Consider the following 26,706-nt stretch of genomic DNA (forward strand, 5'->3'; position numbering starts at 1 on the left):
GAAAGAAAAAGGATGCCTAAATTTAAAAATATGCTAAGAGTAAAAAAAATGAAAGTGAAAAAAGCCATAACTGGATATGTTTCCTATATTATAATATGCAAATTTTCTTTTCAGTTTCAAATCATTGAAAAAACAAAATTCAGACAGTAAAGATTTTCATAGTAACAACCCTAGAATTTCAGATTTCATTTTCTTGTTTCTATCAGATAAAACAATACTTCTTCTAATATAGTTTCTTAAATTATACTCCTTTAGATCTGGAGGAAATTTTTTAAGCACTCTAGCTGAATCTTTTACTTTAAAGATGATAAAATCTAGGCACAGCACAAACCTTCTTGCTCAAGATCAGGTAATAAATGACTGGGTCAGAACTTGATCCAAGTTCTCCTGACCCCTAGTTTAACTTTCCTCCTACATAAAACAATGTCATTGATTTTGTGATATAAAAAGAAATTCTGTCTACATATAAATATAGGAATGATCCATTTCTACATTAAGTCTATATATCAATATATGAATAATTTCTTGAGCAATTTGCCATAAGTCAACTCAACAGAATGAATATCTATGAGATTGTCTATCTAGCTCATCTCCTCAATTGGAACTGCCTATTTCTTAATTTTATAAGCTTGTAGGAGTCATCTTTATATTTTATTGATTTTATTTTATTTATTCATTTTTATTAGAGAGAAAGGAGAGAGAGAGAGGAAAGAGATATAGAGAACAGAGGGAGGAGCAGGAAGCATCAACTTCCATATGTGCCTTGACCAGGCAAGCCTGGGGTTTCGAACCTGCAACTTCAGCATTCCAGGTCAATGCTTTACCCACTGCGCCACCACAGGTCAGACCAGGAGTCATCTTTATTGATGGAGCCAGGTATAATCACACAATTCGTAGGGATTTGGAATCTAGACGAAAGAAAATATGTTGTTTCAGTCCCTTCCTAATAGTCCGGCCCAGTAATAGATCACCTGGGGAAATAATCATCCTAAAGAATAACTTCAATCACATGAATGAAGATTGCAAGGAAGCCAGTCTACAGAAAAGGAATGAAGAATATGTGCTGAAAGCAGCAGAGAAGAGAAACAGAGCTGTTGTAAATGTCTAGAGCCTTGGTAAATAATTATTAGGGTTGTGAAGGAGAAGGATATGTACAGGAAGGGTTCTGGAGCAGTGGAAATGTCCTTTATAATTATGTATTAATTCATCTGTGTATGCTTAATAATCTTCTGTTGATTATCTTATATATTGCAATAAAAACAAGTAAACAAAAGTCTCCAAATAATGGCTGGGAGCAAAGGGTATTTGCAGTTGATCTGCGATAGCACAGATGATGTTGTGAAATATGGACAGAGATGTGAATCACAGCAATAAAAAAGCAACATGATTGGAGAATAAAAGAGGAGGGGTAGTATTTATTCAAAGACAGTTCAATCCAGGATACAGAGAGACATTCTGAATAGAAGTGAGAGAACTTCTTAAATCAGAGAGAAGCTTCCAAGACGAGTTTCCCAACAAAAAATGGACACCAAGGGCAAAGTAAGCAAATGTACCATTTCTTTATTCTTTTTTTGTTTTGTTTTGCTGTGTACATTTGCTAACAGGAACTTTCTTCAGAAGCTCCAACCTAAGCTACTCTCAGAAGGCATCTATTTAGATAAAAAGCATTCCCCATTTTACTCTAAAAAATTACTGTGGATTTGCTATAATGCTTGCCACAAGGGTATTAAATTCAATATTATTCATATTGGCCGAAAAAAAGAGATTTGGGTAACTATGCTATAACCATAAACTAGAATTTGAATTTGTTAAAAGTAATGTTAAAGAAGAATACAGAAAATATTCATAGTATATTAATAAATAAATAAATAGATTACAAAATGTCACATACAATATGATTCCACTTGAAGATAATGAAAGGATTTAACTCATAAAATTACAAGTGATAAAAATCACAGCTGGTTTTGTTCTTATCTGTATTTTGAAACTTCCCATAATTAATATATATTGCATTTCTAAATAAGACTAGTGATATTTTAAAATATTATTCAAAGTTACATAACAAGGATCAAAAAATATGTATTCATGTTGCCAAAGACTGGGAAAATTACATCAAAAGCAAAAACAGCAGCATTAGAATAGAGAATTATAGATTTGTGTCTTTCTACTTTCTATCAATATCAATTATATTTAAAACTAAAAATATAACATTAAGAAGTGAAATAAAATTTTAATTATAGAATCCTGCTTAATTTACAAAATTAATCTATAGAATACCGATTAATTTTTATACATTTTTACCCAAATTCTTGCAGAGACCAATTTTTATTTAATTTATATTCACTGATAATTTTATTAATTATGTGAGCCTGACTTCTCAAACTTTTATGTGCATATGAATCACCTGGATCTTGTTCAAATGCAGATTCTGATTAAGGGGATTTGGACAGGGCTTGTGGCTCTAAAAAGTTCCCTGGTGAGGTCAATAACTTCTGGCCAAGGGAGGTTTATGAGAAGCAAACATTTGAAAACACATGTATGTTCTAGCAATAAGGACTCAAGTAATTCAGAGCTGATAACAAATCCTTCAATCAACAAACACTTATTGGACACTTACGCTGTCCAAACTCTATAAATTTATCCTCTCTGTTACTGAGGGGGAAAAAATCAAGAAATTATATTAGGGTAAACTTTAATGCATTTGTACTTTTCAAAACTTAAAAGTGCAAACTGGCCCTGGCCAGTTGGCTCAGTGGTAGAGTGCTGGCCCAGTATGTGGAAGTCCCAGGTTCAATTCCTAGTCAGGGCACACAGAAGAAGTGTCCATCTGCTTCTCCACCCTTCCCCCTTTCCGTTCTATCTCTCTTTTCCCCTCCCACAGCCAAGGCTCTATTGGAGCAAAATTTGCCCAGGCGCTGAGGATGGCTCCATGGCCTCTGCCTCAGGCGCTAGAATGGCTGGCTCCAGTTGCAACAGAGCTACGGCCCCAGATGGGCAGAGCATTGCCCCCTAGTGAGCTTGCCGGGTGGATCCCAGTCGGGCACATGTGAGAATCTGTCTCTCTGCCTCCTCGCTTCTCACTTTAAAAAAAAAACTTTTAAAAATTAAAAAAAAGTGTAACCTGACCAATGGTGGCGCAGTGGATAGAGTATCAATCTGGACCACTGAGTCTCTGGTTCAAAACCCCAAGGTTGCCAGCTTGAGCGTGGGTTTAACAGCATGATCCCAGGGTTACCAGCTTGATCCCAAAGGTCGCCAGCTTGACCCCAAAAGCCGCTGACTTGAGCCCAAGGTCACTGGCTTGTGCAAGGGGTGATTGGCTTGGCTGGAGCCCCCCTGGCCCCCATCAAAGCATGTATAAGAAGCAATCAGTGAACAACTAAAGTGACGTAACTATGAGTTGATACTTCTCACACTCTGTCTCTCTCTCTCTCTTCCTCTCTCTCTAAAATCCATTTAAAAAGTTTAAAGTGCAATAACTTATAACATAGATCATGACTTCTTGTTTGAAGTGAACATTCCAAACTCCATAACTCCTTTTCATGAAATTATGGTATCAACTGCATTTTAATTTTTTACCATAACATTCTCCCTTTCCTCTCCCTCCGTCCCATTTTCCTTCCTTCCCCACCCTCCTCCATCTCATCCTCCCCTCGCCTCTTCTTCATTCCCTTTCATTCTCTCCCCACCAGGTTATTAAATGTAAAGCAGCCATCGCCTGGGAAGCAAACAAGCCTCTCAGCATAGAAGAAGTTGAGGTAGCTCCCCCCAAAGCCCATGAAATTCGAATTCAGGTGAGTGGGGACTTTCCCTGGGCACTGAGTGCAGACTTAGCTTCTGGTAGGTTGAGCCTGTGTGATGTGACCGACATGCCCTGGAGTTTTCAGGATGGTGAAATTACTGTATTTTTAGGTTCAGATATAAAAACAGGCCTTATCTCCAGGAGGGGTAAGTAATTAATTATTTGTCAGTAGCGAGTGATAATGGGCTTAAAATTTAACTAAAGTACCTTAACTTTAATCATTAACACATTAGAAATTCACATCAGATTAGAATTAGTTATGTTTTCTTTTTGTTTTCCAGTTGTCGATTATTGGAAAGTGTTATTAAAAGGAGGATAGAGAATTTGGTTCAAAACAAGAGAGAGGAGAACTGAAGTGCTACCCTGGGCAGCACAGGGTCCTGGGCACCAATACGAAGGGGAAGGAGGGAGTTAGCGGGGAGAAGAGGCCACACTGAGTGCACAGAGCATAGATGCCAAGCTGGGATAATTTCTCCATTTTTCCCAGAGCTGGCTGGCCGGGCTTATGCTTTTTTTCTCCAGCCACTACTGAAAAGGATTTATATTGTACATAAGAATGAATAAGATATCCTCATAAGCAGAATCTTAAAGATTAATAATACAAGGATACAGCAGGAATTAATTTACACAAACTCTTTTCTTGATAGCTCACTTTAACTATAAAATTTTTATTACCTCTATTTCATTTCATGTCGTTTCAACAAAATTTGAACAAGACCTAGAAACCTGTGTTCTCTCCATTCCCACCACCTACTCGACTTTATATTACCTCTGATTTCTCCTCTCCTGGAGACAGTCACTGCCAGTTATATTTCTTTTTACAATTTTTTAATAACAGTAAAAGGCAGAAAACAAAGGTAGAGAGGAAAAAAATATATCCTGATATATATTTGGTTTTTTCATAGTATTATTTTTTTACTGAGCTCTAAGAGTGTTGCTAAGTTTTAAGATAATATTGAAATTATCCCAAAATTATGTACCTAACGATCTTAATGATATAATTACAGAAACAACTCAAGTATACAATTGCTTTGTAGATCATCGCGACTGCGCTGTGCCATTCTGATGCTCATATTCTCCATCCTAAATTTGTGAATGCCTTTTTCCCTGTGATCCTTGGCCATGAGGCAGCAGGGATTGTGGAAAGTGTTGGGCCAGGAGTGACCAACTTCAAACCAGGTATCTTATTTTCTGATTTCTATTAAGTGGAAATGTCAGGATATTTTAGGGATAATTTTTTATATATTCCTGGCTTTGCATGCTATAATTCATCTCTGTTTACATAAGGGGACCATCTTTTCCAAAGCAAAACTGAGAAATACAATCCATCACCGTCTAACGATGAGACAGAATACTTGAAATCAGAATCATCTAATAAAATCTGGGGAATATGATCACTTTATTTACATATAGCACTGAGAAACTGTCCAATGAAGCCAAGTTACAAAGTTAGATTAAACTGAAGCTTCCTTGCAGGTACAAATGACAACTCATAACAACTTCCTCTAAAAAAACAGAAAATTAATTGAATATTATAAAGAATTTAAAGAATAAGGTAACTCATTCTATGGGTAGAATGAGAATATTATACATAGTGTATGTCAATGTTAGCTTAAGTGTCTTTTGAAAGTTTGAAGATAAAAATAATATGTAAAAGAAGCATGCCAATGACAAATTATTTACTTCAGATTCCACAACAAATCCACCAAAATACTGGAATATGGGCTATGTAATCCCCACTTGTCAAACAGGATGACCATTTCATTCTTTCTTCTTTTAATGAGAATGAGCCAAACCTTGAGGTATATTAGTACCTTTCCATTCCGAACAAGATCGTAAGAACCAATCACTCCTGAAAGTTTTGCATCAGCGAAGGAGTCTGGCCAATATAGTCCCAGCTCTGCCACTTACTGGCTGCCTGACCTTAGTTAAAGTACTTTTCTGTGACTCAGATTCCTGTTTTCTAAAGTGAGGACAATAATAGTATGCATCTCAAAGGGTTATACTGAGAATTAAATGAGACAATACAAACAAGCAGTTAGAATGGTGTCTGGCACATACTAAATGTCGAACAAATGTTAATTATTATTGGCCGTTGGTCATGAGAGGATAGAAGCCACTTTTAAATCAAACAAATATAAAGTAGAAAATATGGAACTTGAAAGTAAAACAAATGATGAAATAGTGATGTTATAATGGTAACTCTCCACATCTAGCCTACCACTGTCTACCTCTCCTAGTATATAAGGATGTTTTCTTCCATACAGGTGTTTAGAAATGAAATAAATCATAGTCGTGATGCAGAGAGCTGCAATGATGGCACAGTTTCAGATAAGACTCTTCACCTTATAGTATCAATACAGATTTGTTGCTTGACTGCCCAGCAGAGAGGGGGGAAAAAGGAAAAGTAATACTTGGGGGAATCAGAATCTTATAGAATAACAAAATGCTGCAGCCACCAATACTTTCTGCTGAACATAAAATGTATACCATAAAGAATGGTGTTTTCCACTGATTCATCTGGTAGAAATTATTTATAAGTAACATTTATAGGAACAATCCAACATATAGCCTTTCTTTCTAGGTGACAAAGTAATTCCACTCTACGCACCCCATTGTAAAAAATGCAAGTTCTGTCTGAGTGCACGCACAAATTTCTGTGCAAAACTCAGGTAAGCTCTATGCACTGTTAGTAAGAGTATAAACTGGTACAAATATTGTGGGCAGTATATATGCCTAAAAGAAGTTAAAGAGGTGCATACTTTCTACCCAACAATTCTACTCAGTTGTATACAAGAAACTGTTGCAAAATCACCCAAGGAGACATGTGCTAGAATGTTCATTGCAACACTGTTTATAATAGCAAACAATTATAAACTTCCAGAAATAAACAATTTATAGTTTTAAACTGCACTAGCATTCTGAGTAGTGGGATGCAATCTCACTTTACGCTTCCCCATCCTGCTCCAGAAGTGAATCATCTCTTTATTCAGCGTACATGCTCTCTACCCGTTAATCCTTTAGTAGCCACCTTGTTATTAGATCCACTATCACTGTATCTCAGTTCAAGTAACCTTTACTTTACCCAGTAATGGCCCCAAAGAGTAACAGATATCTTGGCAATTCAGACACCCAAAGAGAAGCCATGAAGTGCTTCTTTGTATCTGTGTGTAGGAAAAAAAACATAGAGCATGTAGGGTTCCGTGCTATTCAAGGTTTCAGGAACTCACTGCGGGTCTGAGAACATATCCTACAGGGATAAGGGGCAATCACTGTGATCTCACATAAATAATGTTAAGGGAAAGAAGCAAGTTGCTGACAGATATGTTTAGAAGGTGTCACATACAAAAACAATACAATATATTGTTTAAGGTTACATGTATATTAGTAAAGGTATAAATACATCACTGGAATGATAAATGTCAAATTCACAATAGCAGCTACTTCTACAGAAGATGAGAGAGGAATGCAGGGAGGCACAGTAATTTATTTTAAAGCCACATAGCTGTGTCTTGGAGCTAAATTTTTCATCTAGGCAACTAGCTCCAGAGCCCAAAATCTTGATCATTTTATTCTTTACTGAGACTACAGAAGGATCTATTTGTCCTTAATGCTAATTGAAACTAGTTATGGTTCTACTCATATCTTTTACTATACCACAATTTCCTCACATATGAAATTGGGATAATAATAATGCCTATTTCACAGGGTTGTTGCAGATATTCAAAGAATTAACACATCCTTTTGCAAATCTTTCATAAAATAACAGATTTGAAAAACAATGACTATCAATTCTTTTTGTCATCACAAAAAGTAGATAAGGTATTATGTACCTCCAAATGAAAATGTACACCATCACCTTTGAAATACTCCTACAAATGTATAAAACCCAAATCAGATCAAGAATTTAAGTTAAAAATATATATACTAATTTAGAGGAAATTCAGGAATGGAGAAACAACCCTAAGCCTATAATTCAGATTATAGCAATGCAATCAGGAAAATCCAGAATGAGGAAAATTTGACAGGACAAATGACTTGTTTCTTCAAAAAATAAACTGCAAGGAAAAAACAAGAGGGGAGGTAAGAAGCTGTAAGTTAAAAGAGATTTAAGAGACAGATGCAATGTGTGGACATATAAGAATCTTTGTCTTTTAGAGATACATACTGAAATATTTATGATGAACTAGTGAAGTCTAGGATTTCCTTCAAAATGGTCCAAAATGGAGAGTGGGTAGGCGGTGATATGGGGGGATGGGGGGTAATAGATGAAACTAGGTCAGCCATGAGTTGATAATTGCTAAGTTGGGACATGCTTACATGAAGATCCGTTATGCTATTCTTTCTACTTTTACATATGTTTGAATTTTCCATAATAAAAATTCTTTAAAGAATTTATACAGGTAAAGCCCTTAAAAGAACTTCTGGCACATAAAACATATTCAATAAAAAGTTTAGTGTTATCATTATTATCTTTAGAATACTCTTGACTATTATAACTATTATATTATGTATTAGATCACATATTGACTGACCTGTGGTGGCACAGTGGATAAAATGTCAACCTGGAACATTGAGGTCGCTGGTTCAAAACCCTGGGTTTGCCTGGTCTAGGTACATATGGGAGTTGATGCTTCCTACTCCTCCCCCTTCTCTCTCCCTCCCACTCTATCTAAAATGAAAAAACTCTAAAAAAAGAAAAGAAAGGTAGATCACATGTTATTTATATTATTTTTATATATTATTTATTTTATATATTATTTATATTATTATATTATATATAATAAATATATAAACTTATATTATTTATATAATACAGAATTTATTATATTGTATTTTACATTATATATTTATATGTATTTAGGCAAAAGTCCCAGTCATTTTCTAAATTTCTCCATATCGTAAAATTATCATAACATATACATAATTCTTAATTTTTTTCAGGAAAGTAATTAGGAGTCTATTTACTTTCTCTTTTTTGTACTTTTTTTTAATTCTCTAGTCCATTCAAAAATCCTATTGTTGATCAAGAACTAATGGAAGACAAAACCAGTAGGTTCACCTGCAAAGGAAAACCAGTTTATCATTTCATGGGGACCAGTACCTTCACTCAGTACACTGTGATATCAGAAACTAATCTTGTCAAAATAGATGATGATGTAAATTTAGAGAAAGTCTGTCTGTTTGGATGTGCATTTTCAACTGGTTACGGAGCTGTAATCAACACTGCCAAGGTAAATGGTTAACCACCAGGTTATACAAAATAGAAGTTATTAGGAGGCGGCATGATATAACAGCTAGAAATACCTTCAAACCTTGGCTCTGTCATTATCACCTCTGTTCTCCTACCTCTCTATAATAATATCTACTACAAATTACTATAGGAGTAATTTATTTTTTATTATATATGCAAGATATCTGACCCAGTGGCTGGCATATAGTTGGCACCCAGTTCATGGCAACTTCTTTTCCTATCCTAGTATGTTATATTATAGACCATCCATAATTTAAATACAGCCTGCTTAAATATGTCCCCTAAATACGAATCCTCATCCTGGGACAGCAGACCCAGTCAAGAGACAATACAAACTACAGAGAGCCCCCCGCCATCTCCTTATGGCTTCTCCTTTCTCCCTGATGCTGCAGATTCCTCTCCCTAAACTGTTCTAATTCAACTCTGCCTCTTTTCTTATCCTTTTGTGACTCCAACAGAGGGCCTCAGATGGCAGCCCTGACAGTGGCAAGATGTGTCCACAGAATTCCATGTTAGAATTTATAAACTTTTCAAAGCTATTTAACTAAGAGAGTAGAGAGATGTTGGTTTCCCTCAAACAATCTCCTTCTCTTTAAATCTCCTTGATGTAAGTCTTCATCCTGACTCCAAATTGCAAACTGTGACTAAAATTGGTCTTTCTGAAAAACCGATCCGAAGATTTCATTCCCCTTTTATTACTCCCCTTTTCCTTCTGTCTGCTACCGTGATTCTCCCCACTTCTCCCTGTCCAGGCTCACTGTACCCTCAGGCCTGGCCTCTAGTCACTGTGGCCTCTGGGACTTGCACAACTTGCTCCCATCAACACTGCCTGGAAAGCTCCCCCACTTCTCTACCTCACTATACTTTTGTTACTTTCTGTCAGAAAACTACTCCAGCCTTGTGGGCATGTGTTGGTGCCCTCCTCGTTTTCCCCAAAGTATTCATGTTTATTCCTACCTACTTTCTTATCACTCTATCAAGAAATTTTCCATTATTTCTCCTTGCTATGAGACTAATTGCTCCTTGAAGGCAAGAACTCTCTCTTGTTTATTGCAGTAACTCGAGAGCCTAGATCTGTGCCTAGCACATTGTAGGAATGTGATCATTTTTCAGTGAATGAACGAACAAAGCTGGGTTCCTATGCAACCCTTGAAACATCTTGGTGAGGTTTCGTCCTCGGTTTTGCAACAAAAATTCCTTTTGATCAGGTTGCCTGTTATTGTTCAATGTCAAGGAAACAAAGTTAGTCTAATGGAAATAAGAGGCTGATGTAGAAGCCAGAAGAATATCAAGGTAGGACTTTTCATTGAGAATTATATTGGCCAAGCACACAGGAATGCTAGTCTTGGCCATCAGCATATTATCTTCCTCTAAAAAAAATCTCTTGTTCATTCATTGATTCACTCATTAATAAAAATTAAAAATTATATGGGAAGTCAAATGACAACCTAAAGGCTCCTGGAGGAAGGGTATTAGTTGAATGGATTTAACAGCAGATGTGAGCTTGGCAGTCAAGGCACATTCTCCTCTAGATAGCACCGGAGTCTCAGGAAAGAATTATTGCTCTTTGGGTTACACACATCCCCTTTTGTGGACTTCACGCAGACTCTCACCTTCTACTACTATAATCTTTCCTCAGGAATATCAGCACTAGAGATTTAGCAACAATTTTCTTTCCAATCTAGTCGAAGTTATTTAAATTCCCAGGATGTGTTCTTCCTGCTATTGAGGAAGAGCTAAATCACCTCAGGGAATACTCAAAAAAGAAAAGTAAGTCTGATAGGTCCAAGTAGAGGGAAGAGAAGTATCAGTAATTCCAGCCAAGAGGCAAGACCTTTAATAAAGCAACTCAGTACATAAAGTGTCTTCCAGGTGCACCAAGGTCACGCGTTTGATCTCCATTCAGGGCACCTATGAGAATCAATCATTGAGTATACACTAGATCAGGGGTCCCCAAACTATGGCCCGCGGGCCACATGCAGCCCCCTGAGGCCATTTATCTGGCCCCCGCCACACTTCCAGAAGAGGCATCTCTTTCATTGGTGCTCAGTGAGAGGGGCATAGTTCCCATTGAAATACTGGTCAGTTTGTTGATTTAAACTTATTTGTTCTTTATTTTAAATATTGTATTTGTTCCCGTTTTGTTTTTTTTTACTTTAAAATAAGATATGTGCAGTGTGCATAGGGATTTGTTCATAGTTTTTTTTTTATAGTCTAGCCCTCCAACGGTCTGAAGGACAGTGAACTGGCCCCCTGTGTAAAAAGTTTGGGGACCCCTGCACTAGATGGAACAACCTGGTAGAAGAGCAAGTTGATGCTTCTCTCTCTCTCAAATCAATGGGAAAATTAAAAATAAATAAATAAATAAATAAAACCACTCTATAATTATTGGGGGCCTCCCACAGAATCACCAGAACCCCTAATTCTTTTTAATTTGCTTATATCTTTTATAGCCAAATTAATCACATTTCAGAGAACTTTGGCAGTATGAAAATGTCCTGTAATCCTTTATAATGTGTGAGCTTTAGAGTTTTGTTCTGAAGACACTAAAGGGTAAAAATAAGAAAAACACAGAAATGGGCTCGTTCCTTATAAATTGATGACCCTACTGGCCCTCAAATGATTCTCCAAATTTAGTCAGTGACTCGTTCATTTTCACAATGGTAAGTTTTCCCAAGAGGTTATGTCAGTTAGTCTTATGACAAGTAGTTTTTTATTTATATGTTCATGCCCTCACCTCACACTGTACCGTTAAAAAAATGTGGAACCAGCTGCTTTAAATTATAATTTTCTTCCCTGCAGGTTACCCCAGGTTCTACCTGTGCCATCTTTGGCTTGGGAGGCGTTGGTATTTCTGTTGTAGTTGGTTGTAAATTAGCAGGAGCTTCCAGAATCATAGCTATTGATATCAATAGTGAGAAGTTTGCAAAGGCCAAAGCCCTTGGAGCCACTGACTGTCTCAATCCTAGAGATCTACAAAAACCCATTCAGGATGTCATCATTGAAATGACCAATGGGGGTGTGGATTTTTCATTTGACTGTGCAGGTGGATCTGAAGTCATGGTATGTATATTTTTACAATAGTATATAACAAATAATATTTATTAACATTAATATATTTACAGTAAAATTATATATTTCTTCATTTTATATTTAATATTAATATATTTATATATAAATTCTATGTTACATAATAAGCCATGTTTATTAATAATATACAAGATGTGGAGGTGACGTCAGAGAAATGGCGGCGTGAGAGATAATCCTGATTTCTCCCCTTGAAATTTCAACAAATTCTACAACTATACACAGAGAAAAATGCCAGATGAACCTGAAATATACACACACCAGAGAGACAAAAGTAGAATTGCTCAAGAAGGTGGGCCAAACATAGAATTTGCTCACAGAAGAAAATATGCCAGAGGACTGAGTCTTTCTCTTTACTCACGGACCTGAGGGAGGAAGGCTCTGTTGGTGCAGGCTTTGTCTCAGAGCTGGAGCTGAGTGAAGAGGAGAGTCTGGGGGAAAGGAGCTGAGATAGGGGCAACGACCAAGAACAGGGAGCAGAACTGTTTCCTGGCGTCTGCCACACCCGTGATTGCAGATGCTGGGTGATTACAGGCTTACGGGCACTGAGTCACACAAAGTCCATGGCCTGTACTCCAGAACTACATGCGAATAACTTGTTGAGATAGGCCTATAGGACACTGGAGAGCACATGATCTACCCACAGAGTTTAGCCTTGTGAGGCCAGATGCACTTGATCTGGGATCTGTGCCCCAGCCGCTCTGAAGCTTGGGCAACCAGCTTGCCAGTTTGAGTTTCGTGCGCATGTGTGTGGGACGCCCCGATCTACGATTTCTGCCGCAACTGCTCCTGAAGCTTGGGCACTGGCTTGTGGTGCACAGCTCCTGCCCTGCTCAGGACTGCGCTTTGAGTGTTTAGAGTGAAAACAGTGGTGGTGGCAGACCTCCCCCCTCAGCTGGGTCTCCAGGCTGCTCTCTTCTATGAAAGGCAGGGGTCCCCGGGTACTTGATCCCCTGCTCTGTTGGGATGTGGGGGAGGGCCCTGGAGGATCCCTGGTCCACCATTGCTAGAGCCATAAAATTGCAAAGTCCTAACAACAAGCCCCTCCTACCAATGCGACAGACTTGCCTGCATCATTAGACAGCAATAGCAAGGCCTCAGCAGAATTCCACCCAAGAATCTCACAGAAGCCACTCTTGTAGTATAATGCCCCCTACCAGAAAAAGGAATAATTATCTCTTGTTGGGGTTATTAACACTACCACTCACAAATGCCACCAAGAAAAAAGAAATCAAATATAGATATACAAGTCAGAGACATAGCTCAGATAGATGATGAAAAATCTCCAGAAATAAATCTCAATCACATGGAAACCTTGGAACTTAATGATGGAGAATTCAAAATTGAAGCTCTAAAAATACTCAATAAGATACAGAAAACACTGAAAGGCAATTTAGTGAGCTCAAAAAACAACTTAATGAACAAAAAGAGTATTTCACCAAGAAAACTAAAACTATAAAAGAACAAAACAAAGATGAAAAACTCAATACACAAACTGAAAATTGAGGTAACAGGTTTAGCCAAAAGAACAGGCCAGATAGAGGAGAGAATCAGTGACATTGAAGACAAGCAACAGGAGATACTACAAAGAGAAGAAGAGAGAGACTCATGCATTTAAAAAAAAATGAGAAAGCCCTAAAAGACTTGTCTGACTCCATCAGGAAGAGCAATATAAGAATAATGGAGTATATTAGAAGAAGAGAGGGAAAAGGTAATGAAGAACATATTGAAACAAATAATCGATGAGAACTTCCCAAGCCTGTAGAAAGAGTTAGAGCCTCAAATCCAAGAAGCAAAGAGAATGCCAAGTTACCTCAACCCAAACTCCAAGGCACATCATAATGAAATTATCACAAATCAATGACAAAGAAAGAATCCTCAAGGCAGCTAGGCAGAAGAAGAATATAACATATAAAGGAAGGCCAATTAGGTTATCATCAGACTTCTCAGCAGAAACTCTACAAGCCAGAAAAGAGTTGACCCCAACATTCAAAGTATTGAAAGAGAGGAACTACCAGCCAAGAATACTATATCCATCAAAGCTATCCTTCAAATATGAAAGGAAAACAAAAACATTTAGAGACACACAGAAGCTGAGGGAATTTATCACCAGAAAACCCCCACTTCATGAAATACTAAAGGGTGTTATCTGACCAAATACAAAGAATAAAACAAAACTAAACTACAAGTTAAAATTTTAAGAAAACCACAATAAAAACAAAAATAATCTGTGACAACAAATACATAAAAGGGGAGAGGATAAAGATCAGCAGTAGCAAAGGAGGATAGAGTGCAGAAGCACTCATGAGATAATGGACTCTAAGAAATATGATAATTTTTCTTTTAATAACGAATGGTAACCACCACTGAAAATGCCACTACTGAAATGTATAGCTTAAAAAAAGAAGAAACAGAAGATAGAAGTATAGAATACCACCAAAGAAAAACAAATGACAGAAGAACAAAAAAGAAGAAACAAATAAGACACAAAGCTATCAGAAAGCAGTATATAAAATGGCAATAGGAAATTCTCAAGTGTCAATAATTACACTAAATGTAAATGGATGAACTCATCAATAAAAAGGCACAGAGTAACAGATTAGATCAAGAAGCAAAACCCAACAGTATGCTGCCTTCAAGAGATACATTTAAGCTACAAGGATAAAAATAGATTCAAAGTGAAAGGTTGGAAAATGATTCTCCAATCAAATAATATCCAAAGAAAAGCAGGTGTAGCCATATTCATATCTGACAATGCTGTCTACAAAACAACAAAGGTAACCAGAGATAAAGATGGTCATTTCATAATGATAAAGGGGACATTGTATCAAGAAAACATAACACTTCTTAATATATATGCACTAAACCAAGGAGCACCAAAGTATATAAGACATCTACTAACTGATTTAAAAATAAAAACCAACAAAAATACAATCATACTTGGAGACTTTAATATACCACTGATGGCTCTAGATTGTTCATCCAAACAGAAAGTTAATAAAGAATTATTGGCCTTAAATAGAACACTAGAACAAATGGACATAATAGACATCTACAGGAAATTTCATCACAAAACGTCAGAGTATAAATTTTTTCCCAGTGAACATGGAACATTCTCAAGAATAGACCATATGCTGGGCCACAAAACTAACATCAACAAATTCAGAAAATCTGAAATTATATCAAGCATATTCTCTGATCATAAGGCTTTGAAACTAGAATTCAAATGCAAAAAAGAAGTAAACACACCCACAAAAATGTGGAAATTAAACAACATACTTCTAAAAAATGACTCGGACAAAGAAGAAATAAAAGCAGATATCAAAAGACATATACAGACAAAGGAAAATGATAACACAACATATCAGAATCTCTGTGATACAGTGAAAGCAGAAATAAGAGGGAAGTTTATATCATTACAGACTTATATAAAAAAACAAGAGAGAGCCCAAGTAAACAACTTAACATCACATCTTAAGGAACTAGAAAAAGAAGAACAAAGGCAACCAAAAACCAGCAGAAGAAAGAAAATAATAAAAATTGGAGCAGAAATAAATGAAATAGAGAACAGAAAAACTATAGAAAAAATTAATACAACAAAGAGCTAGTTCTTTGGAAAGATCAATAAGTCAACCAGCCTCTGGCAAGACTCACTAAGGAAAAAAGAGAAAAGACTCATATAAACAAAATCCAAAATGAAAGAGGAGAAATTACCACAGATATTATAGATATACAAAGGATTATTGCAGAATACTATGAAAAATTATACGCCACCAAATTCAACAATCTAGAAGAAATGGATAAACTCCTAGAACAATACATTCTTACTAGACTGAATCACAAAGAAATAGAAAGCCTAAATAGACTGATAAGCAGGGAGGAAATAGAAACAACTATCAAAAACCCCCCAAAAATAAAAGTCTGGGGTCAGATGACTATACTAGTGAATTCTACCAAATATTCAAAGAAGATTTGGTTTCTATCATTCTCAGAGTCTTCCAAAAAATTGAAGAAGAAACACTACTTTCGAACACATTTTATGAGGCCAACACAACCCTCACACTAAAACCTGATAAGGACAACACAAAAAAAGAAAACTACAAACCAATATCTCTAATGAATACAGATGCAAAAATCCTAAACAAAATATTAGCAAATCAAATACAATAACATATCAAGAGAAGAATTCATCATGATGAAGTGAGATTCATCCCAGAAACACCAAGGATGGTTCAACATATATAAAACAATTAATGTAATAAACCATATCAACAAAACAAAAATTGTACGATTTTATCAATAGATGCAGAAAAGGCATTTGATAAAATACAACATCCTTTTATGTTTAAAACATTCAATAAAATGAGTATAGGCAACGCCTGTGTTTTGGTCATTCGACCCCCGCTGGGGTCATGACCCACAGGTTGAGAACCACTGTCCTAAGGAAAAAAAAACAAAGCTGGAGGCATTGCAATACCTGACTTCAAACTATAGTACCGAGCCACAATAATCAAAACAGCATGGTACTGGCAGAAAAATAGACACACAGAATAGAATACCAATGGAACAGAATAGAGAACCCAGAAATAAAACCACATATATATGGGCAAATCATCTTTGATAAAAGAACCAAAAATATACAATGGAAAAAAAGAAAGCCTCTTCAATAAATGGTGCTGGGAAAATTGGAAAGCCATGTGCAAAACAATGAAACTTGACTACAGTTTGTCTCCTTGCACAAAAATTAATTCAAATTGGATCAAAGACCTAAATAAACAATAAATTACACAGAAGAAAACATAGGTACTAAACTCATGGATCTTGGCAGTAGAGAACACTTTATGAATTTGAGCCCAAAGGCAAGGGAAGTAAAGGCAAAGATAAATAAATGGGACTACAACAAACTAAGAAGCTTCTGCACAGCAAAAGAAACTGTCAACAAAACAAATAGCCAACTAAATGAACGATGATATTTTCAAACAAAAGCTCAGATAAGGGTCTAATATCCAAAATATATAAAGAACTCACAAAACTCAGCAACAAACAAGCAAACAATCCAATAAAAAAATGGCAAGAGGATATAAACAGACACTTCTCCCAAAAAGAAGTACAAATGGGCCCTGGCCAGTTGGCTCAGCAATAAAGCGTTGGCCTGGTGCTTGGAAGTTCTGGGTTTGATTCCCGGTCAGGGCACACAGAGAAGCGCCCATCTGTTTCTCCACCCTTCCCTTTCTCCTTTCTCTCTATCTCTCTCTTCTTCTCCCACAGCCAAGGCTCCAATGGAGCAAAGTTGGCCCAGGTACTGAGGACGGCTCTATGGCCTCCACTGCAGGCACTAGAATGGCTCTGGCTGCAACAGACCAATGCCCCAGATGGGCAGAGCATCACACCCTGGTGGGCAGGCCAGGTGGATCCCGGTCGGGTGCATGCGGGAGTCTGTCTGACTGCCTCCCCACTTCTAACTTCAGAAAAATACAAAAAAGAAAAAAAATACAAATGACCAACAGATACATGAAAAAATGTTCATCTTCACTAACTGTTAGAGAAATGCTAATAAAAACTACAATGATATATCACCTTACATCAATTAAATTAGCTATTATCAACAAGACAGATAATTACAAGTGCTGGAGAGGCTGTGGAGAAAAAGGAACCATAATTTACTGTTGGTAGGAATGTAAATTAATACAACCATTATGGAAGAAAGTATGATGGTTCCTCAAAAAATTAAAAATAGAACACCATATGACCCAACAATCTCTCTATTAGGTATATACGCACAAAACTTGAAAACATGGGTACATAAAGACACATGCACCCCCATGTTCATTGCAACATTGTTCATGGTGGCCAAGACATGGAAACAGTCAAAATGTTCTTCAATAGAAGATTGGATAAAGAAGATGTGGTATATATATCCAATGCAATATTACTCAGCCAATAGAAATGATGACAGTATCATTGACAACAAATGGATGGACCTTGATAACATTATACTGACTGAAATAAGTAAATCAGAAAAAGCCAAAAACTGTATAATTCCATACATAGGTGGGACACAAAATTGAGATTCATGGACATAGATAAAAGTGCAGTGATTACCAGAGGGAGGGAAAGAGAGGAGAAGGAGGGGATGGGGTTAAGGGGAGGGGCTTAAAGAGAAACAAAATATAGGGTGGCAGAAGATGATTTGACTTTGGGTGATGGGTATATAGCATAATAGACTGTCCAAATGATGTGGAGATGTTTTCTCTAAATCTATATACTCTGATTGACCAATGTCACCCTGTTAAATTTAATTGTCTATATTAATTTTAAAAATAAAAATAATAATAATATATAAGATGTTATATAATATTTTAATTACTACTTAATCTATTAGTAAATACTACTGATTATTACTTAATATTAATGTTATTCTTCCACATGAAACTCAGAGGAAATTTAGAAATAAAAATTTTTCAAGAATTGTACCTGGAGAAGTGAGCAAAATAATAAGAAAAGGCAGATTTAAAGAAGAGATATGACCGGAGTCACCCTAACAGCCTGATGTCCCCACTCTCATCCAACAATAGAGCAGGGAGAGGTCAGCAACATACACACAATCCAGTTCTGCCCATCAGACCTCAATAAATGGGTCCAAAAATTAAGTCCAAATTATATATTTCAAATATCAATATATTAAATACACACACACTGCAAAATTAAAGAGTAAATCCTTTCCTCCTAAATACTAGTTTTGTCTCATTTGGATTTCTTCTCCTCCCTCCGCCCCCCTAAGCCCCGAGTGGGTGGGGTGTTCTGCTGCAGCAGCGCAGGGACAGCAAACCGTGCAGGCAGCAGACTGACAGGTTAACCCAGGGGTCGGGAACCTGTGGCTCGCGAGCCAGATGTGGATCTTTTGATGGCTGCATCTGGCTCACATACAAATCTCTAATAAAAATAATAATAATGTTAACAATATAAAACATTCTCATGTATTACAATCCATTCATTTCCTACCGCTCATGTTCATGGTTGTGGGTGGCTGGAGCCAATCACAGCTGTCCTCCAGGACAACACCAAAGTTTTATTGGATAATGCATAATGTACACGGGTCGTTGTGAGGTCAGGAAGTAAACTTCCCTCCTTTTAATCAAGTAGTCAGCTACCTCATTGCAGAAACCCTTTTGATGAAGAAGATGGCTAAAAGAAAAAAAGATGAGGAGTATCGTACTTTTCAGCAGGAATGGACAGAGGAATTAGCCTTTGTAGAGAGGGCAGGTTCTGCAGTGTGTCTAATATGCAATGATGAAATTGCATCGATAAAATGGTCAAATATAAAGCGGCACTTCGACACACGCCATATTACATTTCATCAAAATATCCAGTGGGGAACAGCAGGAAGAAAGCATGTCAAGAGCTACTGTGCAGAGTGTAAGCTAGTCAGCAGCAACTCTGTGTTTGGACCTAACAAGGTGACTGGAATTCAGCTAGCCTTGTTGGTGCTTTAGCAATTGTGAGAAACGGAAAGCCATTCACAGATGGGGAGTATGCCAAAACATTTATGCTTGTTGTTGCCAAAGAAGTTTTTGATGACTTTTCAAATAAAAACAAGATAATCAAATGAATAAAAGACATGCCTCTGTCGGCAAGAACTGTTCACGACCGTACCATCATGATGGCAAATCAAATTGAGGCAACACAAGTGAAGGACATAAATGCAGCATCATTCTTTTCTCTCGCTTTGGATGAGTCCACAGATGTAAGCCATTTATCCCAGTTCAGCGTGATTGCAAGGTATGCTGTCGGTGACACACTACGTGAGGAAAGTCTTGCTGTTTTGCCTATGAAAGAGACAACAAGAGAGGAGGATTTATTCAAGTCTTTCACTGAGTTTGCTAAAGAAAAAAATCTACTAATGGATAAACTTATTTCAGTGTGTACTGATGGTACTCCGTGCATGGTGGGGAAAAACAGAGGATTTGTAGTGCTTCTTCGTGAACATGAAAAGAGACCCATCCTAAGTTTTCACTGCATCCTGCATCAGGAGGTGCTTTGTGCTCAGATATGTAGCAAGCAGCTTGGTGAGGTGATGTCGCTGGTCATTCGGGTGGTCAACTTTATTGTTGCCTGAGCTTTAAATGATCGCCAGTTTAAAACACTGCTGGATGAAGTTGGGAATAATTCTCCTGGTCTGCTTCTGCACAGCAATGTGCATTGGTTGTCAAGAGGGAAGGTGCTCAGCCGTTTTGCGGCTTGTCTGAGTGAAATCCAGACTTTTCTTGAAATGAAAGATGTCGAGCATCCTGAGTTAGCTAACACTGAGTGGCTCCTGAAGTTCTACTATCTTGTGGACATGACTGAACATCTGAACCAGCTCAACGTGAAAATGTAAGGCATTGGAAATACAGTCTTATCCCTTCAACAAGCAGTGTTTGCATTTGAAAACAAGCTGGAACTCTTCATCGCCAACATTGAAACAGGTCGTTTACTACACTTTGAAAAACTGGGAGAGTTTAAAGATGCATGCACAGCAAGTGACTCTGCTCAACATCTTGATCTCCAGCAGCTAGCGGGCTTCACATCTAATCTCCTGCAGTCATTCAAAGCGCGCCTTGGAGAATTTCATGTGTGCACTCGACTTTTTAAGTTCATCACCCATCCGCACAAATGTGCTGTGGACAACGCCGACCTGAGTTACATCCCCGGTGTCTTTGTCAGAGATTTTGAGCTATAAGCTATTGACCTGAAGGCCTCAGACATGTAGGTGAATAAGTTCAAGTCACTGAATGAAATTTGGAAAGACTTGCACAACAGCAAGCAGAGTTGGCAAGCAAACACAAGTGGGGAGAAATGAAAAAACTTCAACCCACGGACCAGCTGATTGTCAAAACTTGGAACGGGCTTTCCATCACATACCACACACTGCAGCATGTGAGTATTGCTGTACTGACAATGTTTGGCTCTACATATGCATGTGAGCAGTCTTTCTCACATCTAAAGAACGTTAAAACCAACCTACGATCTTGTTTCACGGGTAGAAGTCTCAACACCTGCATGAAGCTTAACCTCATCACATATCAACCAGACTACAAAGCCATCAGCAAAACCATGCAGCACCAGAAGTTGCATTAATGGTAAGAAGTACTTTATTCATCATTGGTTAGCAATAGCATAACAGCATTATTAAAAAGAATTCAGAGACTTATTGTACTTTAAAAGTGTTAGTCTTACATAAAATGCACACATTTACTTGTATTTAGTGTTAAACATATTGTATGGCTCTCACGGAATTACATTTTAAAATATGTAGCGTTCATGGCTCTCTCAGCCAAAAGGGTTCCCGACCCCTGGGCTAGAACTAGTCACATAACTTCACTTAACTGCAAGAGAGCTTTTAAAAAAATGTAGGGAGGCAGAGGAAATTTTTCATTAGCAGCAGCCAGTGTCATTTTAACTATTTTTCCCTCTATTTTAAATAAAATTTCTTTTCATTAATTCTACAGAGACCTACTAAGTTTATAGTATATGCCTCATTCTAGACTTTAGTGAATAATCATCTTCTCTTCATGACTTTAAAGATTCTGATTCTATGTCCCTAAAATTGCAAACATCTTAGTATATACCCATGGTAAATACTCAAAAGCTTGTTGACTAGAGTTTATAATATCTTTTATAGATCTTTCTGAACTTCATGTATGTATATTTTTCTTGGTATACAATGATATACATTCTAGGTTCAGCAAAACTATGGCATTAAATAGCATGTTCTGTTTCTTTTTAGATGAAGCTCAAAATTTTATTGAATGTTGAAACAAAGTTTCAAGACTCGATCTATAACACTATGGTCTCATTAGCTTGACTCCCATTATCTTATATGCAGAGTTGTAGAAATTTTCCCTAAAACACAATGCATGTGGATGCTGAAGACATGTTCTACTTTTCTATTTACTCAGCAAGTCTTTTTTGTTGACCCTCCAGAAAGCAGCCCTGGACTGCACAACAGTAGGTTGGGGATCATGTACTCTCATTGGAGTAGCCATTGGTGACCCAGGATTGACTGTTGATCCACTGGAGATATTAATGGGCCGTACTATCAATGGAACAATATTTGGTGGTCAGTTTTTATTTCTTTTTCTTTTTTCCATAGTAGTACTCAAATTCTCAAATTGAAGATTATTGAAAGGAAAGAACAATAACTGGTTTAAATACTGAGTGCCTAGAATACATCTAAAGACTACATAAAAGCTCTTCTATTAATTACTTGAAAGTAAACAAAGTTTGGATAGAAGTGTAACTACAATTTGCCAACTGAAGTTCAATTTGCAGTAAAGTGAACCAGCATAGAAGAACAGAAGGCAAATTTGGACCAAATATAGATGATTTTTTATTTAAAAATAAAAACTAATCTTGAATTTTTCCCATGAAGAAAAAATTTTAAGTAGATAAAAGTATAGAAAATTAAAGATGGGTGGAGGTTTAATCTATTTAGAGCAAGCCAAATCTGACCATATAATTTCATTTTTTCAACAAACACTTGATTACACTAGCTATTTGTGTCTAGCACCATGTCTTTATTTGGACTTTTTGCCAAATTACAGGTTGGAAAGGTAAAGATTCTATCCCAAAGCTGATTGCTGATTACAAGAATAAGAAATTCAACCTGGATGCATTGGTGACCCATACTCTACCTTTTAACAAAATCAATGAGGCATTTGACCTGATGTACCAAGGAAAAAGGTAAATTACCAAACAGATGAGTAAGTGGTTTGAAAAACCTTTATGATGATTCTATTATTATTTGATGTTAAAAATAATCAGCCTGACCAGGCAGTGGCACAGTACATACAGTGTTGAACAGGGATGCTGAGGACCCAGGTTTGAAAGCTCAGGGTCACCGGCTGAGCATAGGCTCATCTGGCTTGAGCAAAGGCTCACCACCTTGAGTGCAGGATCGCTGGCATGAGCATGGGAACATAGACATGACCCCATGGTCACTGGCTTAAGCCCAAAGGTCGCTGGCTTGAGCAAAGGATTACTGGCTTGGCTGAAGCCCCCTTTTCAAGGCACGTATGTGAAGACAATGAGTTGATGCTTCTCATCTCTTTTCTTTCCTGTCTGTCTGTCCCAGTCTGTCTGTCTGTCTGTCTGTCTGTCTCTCTCTCTCTCTCTCTCACACACACACACACACACACAAAAGAACAACAAAGAAAACTAATCAGTTTCTTTTCTAACATTTTCCACACCATCAGACATACTAGAGGTGCTTAAAAATGTTGGGGGGAAATAAAAAACACTTTCTACCTTCCTACTCTGCTTCCATAATGTACACTGCCATCACTGTTACAACATAAAGTGGTGGTATAAATTGACACATTTTCTTTTCACAAACAATCATTAATTCAGGGGGCCTGCTCGCTAGCAAGAAAGGTTTCTACAGTATAACCTCAGGTCCCTATGGCACAACATAGCCTGGGCTCTAGAATCATTCTGTTCTGCAATTTGACAAAGAATGCACACCGCAGGCCCTTCTTTATCAGAATCAGGTGAACTCCACAGAGATGTGAGCCGTGAGCGGCAAATACTTAAAAGATGGCCCAACTCTCTCGTTCTCTTGCTTTGTCATAGGTCTCCTGTAAGATACATCCAATTCACAATTTTAGCTCTGTTGTACTCCCTGGGCATGAACCCTGAGAACTGATTTATAGAAATATCCCAACTGTGGGATCCCTAGCAATTGAGGAATGGGTAAGACTAGGATCAGCGATTTTGTTTACAATGATCAAGCGCAGCCTTGATCAACAGAAGCAAAGGGCAAAACACTGAGAACGGTGTTGCACAGAGGAGACACAGGACAGACAAGCAAGGTAAAGAGAAGACATTCCAAAAGAGAGGAGAGCAGGGGGGAAACCTGAAGTTACATGACAGGAGTTTGAAGCGGAGAAGCAATGTCACAGAAGAAGCAAATAGGTCCGTGGTGTGAGGACCCAGGCTACTTCCTGGAGAAGAAACCTGAGAAAATGTTCCTAATGACATGAACTCCCTAATTTGGAACATCTTAGTTACAACATATCAAAAATAAGTTCAATAAAGAGAAAAGAAATAGGTATTATTTTTAAAGCTATGCTGTGAAACTTAGTGTATAAGCCCCTCAATATCTCGCACAATCTCAAACTCCCTGTATTCCTCCAGTTAGGAGCCGGGTTGGGTTTGGGGCCTCGGACCCTGGCGCTCATGGCTCCTCCACCAGTACTCATTTCCCCCTAGGTCTCAGTCACACAACATACCCAACAAGGAATGCTAAGTGGCAGCCAAACGGAAAGTGTTGCATTGCTTTATTAATAACTGGCCGAGTCTCCCATAGTCATTTAAAAGAGGCCTGGTGATCCCTGGTGGCACGGAGACCAGGGAAAACACCTGGACGAGGCCTCCTCCTCCCTCTGGCCCACTGAGGAGACTCCTGGAGGGCCCAACAGATGGAAACACGGCACAGGGAGGACGGGCCTTCCCAGATGTGCTTACCGTGTGGGGACAGGGAACACAGCCGAGACGGGCTGCCGCCGTGCAGAGTCCATAGAAGCAGGGCAGTCCGAGAGAGGAGGCGGGCTACCATAATCGACTGGCCCATTCCAGTTAGCGGCCCACTGAATGGGGGGAGGGCAGTAAACACACTATACGCTGTACAGAAATGTGTAGTCGAACTGGGCACCTGAAACCCGTATAATCGTGTAACTAGTGTCACCCCAATAAAATCAATTTTAAAAAACTTTTTTAAGTACTAAAATAAAAAGTACAGGAACCCTGACTCATGGTGAGGAGAGGACACAGAGGTTCTCCCTCCCCAGGGAGGTGTAGATTCCAGGCCCTGCGTGAAGAAAACATCTGTGCATGGCAACCTGCTAATGCCAGAGATCCCAAGCTCCAGCAGGAAGGTCTGAGAGAAGGAATTCTGTACTTGAGGCTTATCTCCCATTTTGCTACTACATGTTGAAGAACTTTTTCAGGAGTAGGAAGATTTGGGTTCTATGAAAGTAGCATCCCAACACACCAACCACCTCCTCTTTTATGCCCAATTTGCCCTCGGCTACAGGAGAGCCAAGAGCAGTGACTTCTGCAAGGCGGAAACCTCACTACAACACTGGCATGCTCTCCTTCTCCACAGCACCACTAAGCAGCAGAGTCCTCCACCGGGAGTAACAAAGGTCCCTAGTCTCCCCCACCCCCAGCTTATTGGCGTTATATATAAAGTATTAGTAATGCCATGAGTGGAAGAGGATAATGAGATCAAAGAAAGTAGGCTTACCAAAGTGTGTATCTAAAAGAAAAATGAAATCAAATCCTGAAATGAAAAAAACAACAATTATTTGTGAGTTTGGGTTAAAATTATCATGAAAATTATACTGATTTTTTAAAAATAATTATTAACAGCTTACGCACCGTTCTGACCTTCTGAAGAGGCCAGGAGTGATTTAGAAGACTATGTGGCTGAACCTGAACCTGTCTGGTTAATTGATAATCTGATACGATGAACCAAGGATCACCCTGAATTTAAGCAAATATTTACAGTTAACACCACAACATCAAATATCTATAAAGATGATAACTTTTGTAATAAAATACATTAATATTTCCTGTGTTAAATAACTATGATAGCCTGACCTGCGGTGGCGTAGTGGGATAAAGTGTCAACCTGGAATGCTGAGGTCGCCTGTTCAATACCCTGGGCTTGCCTGGTCAAGGCACATATGGGAGTTGATGCTTCCTGCTCCTCCCCTTTCTCTCTCTCTCCTCTCTGAAAATTGAATAAATAAAATCTTTAAAAAAAATAACTATGATAACCGATGTGCTTATGAAAAGAATTATATGATGTTGGGAATTGTTTTAAAACTAGTTCTGGAGAAGTAAGAGTGAGGAATGAAGGAATAATTTTTAAAACTACATAGATTGACTATGCGTTCACAATTATTTAGGTTGGGTGATAAATTTACAGGACTTTAATATATTGTTCTACTTTTGTATAAGTTTAAAAAAGTACCATAATAAAAAATTTTACAAGGAAAAAAGCATATACATGAACAAAAGATACATGTATCTTTAAACTACATGTTATATATAATGCTGTTATGTAATTTCTGAGTTTCATTGAGCTACGAGCTGCTCTTCTATAATAAACTGCTAAAAAAGCTTCTCAGTAATTTTTAAACATTTGTTCATTTCTTTTTCTTATCCCCACTTTACCTCTGTGAACTATAATCATAAGTAGTTGGATATCAGAAGTTATATGAATTATGTGAAATTAAAGATTTTTAAAAAGAAAAACCACATGTATACTCTCAAATTTTTATCTTTATTAAATAATTGCCCTTTTCATCTTTGATAGTTTTTACAACAAATAATTTTTAGAGCTTTACAGAGCTTAATGACCTGTAATTTGCACTAAGTAATCTATTTTCTATAGTCAGCTAAAAGTGAGAAAAAAAAGCTATGTACTTGTAATAAAGTAATGTAAGCAAAAGATTTAATTACAGGATTTAACAGATAAGATTTATATGAAAAACAAAATGAGAGTTTTTAAACTATT

The 26,706-nt window shown here is 37.5% G+C and overlaps 1 protein-coding gene and 1 long non-coding RNA gene across 2 annotated transcripts; one reads left to right on the forward strand and one right to left on the reverse strand.

The window, feature by feature from the left end:
• Positions 1-715: 715 nt before the first annotated feature.
• LOC136306405 (uncharacterized) lies at positions 716-25,465 on the reverse strand. The gene is made up of 3 exons (XR_010725648.1): positions 25,429-25,465; positions 24,648-24,769; positions 716-908 (listed from the first exon to the last, which is right to left on the reverse strand). It is a non-coding gene; the product is annotated as an uncharacterized lncRNA (long non-coding RNA).
• ADH4 (alcohol dehydrogenase 4 (class II), pi polypeptide) lies at positions 1,406-26,444 on the forward strand. The gene is made up of 9 exons (XM_066233001.1): positions 1,406-1,539; positions 3,693-3,794; positions 4,840-4,981; positions 6,387-6,474; positions 8,805-9,036; positions 11,859-12,119; positions 22,107-22,242; positions 22,727-22,865; positions 25,554-26,444. The coding sequence occupies exons 1-9, from the start codon at positions 1,522-1,524 to the stop codon at positions 25,576-25,578; spliced, it is 1,143 nt and encodes a 380-aa protein (XP_066089098.1). The 5' UTR covers positions 1,406-1,521; the 3' UTR covers positions 25,579-26,444.
• Positions 26,445-26,706: the final 262 nt, after the last annotated feature.

The sequence above is a fragment of the Saccopteryx bilineata genome, chromosome 5 (assembly GCF_036850765.1).
Source record: "Saccopteryx bilineata isolate mSacBil1 chromosome 5, mSacBil1_pri_phased_curated, whole genome shotgun sequence".
Taxonomy (NCBI): Eukaryota; Metazoa; Chordata; class Mammalia; order Chiroptera; family Emballonuridae; genus Saccopteryx; species Saccopteryx bilineata.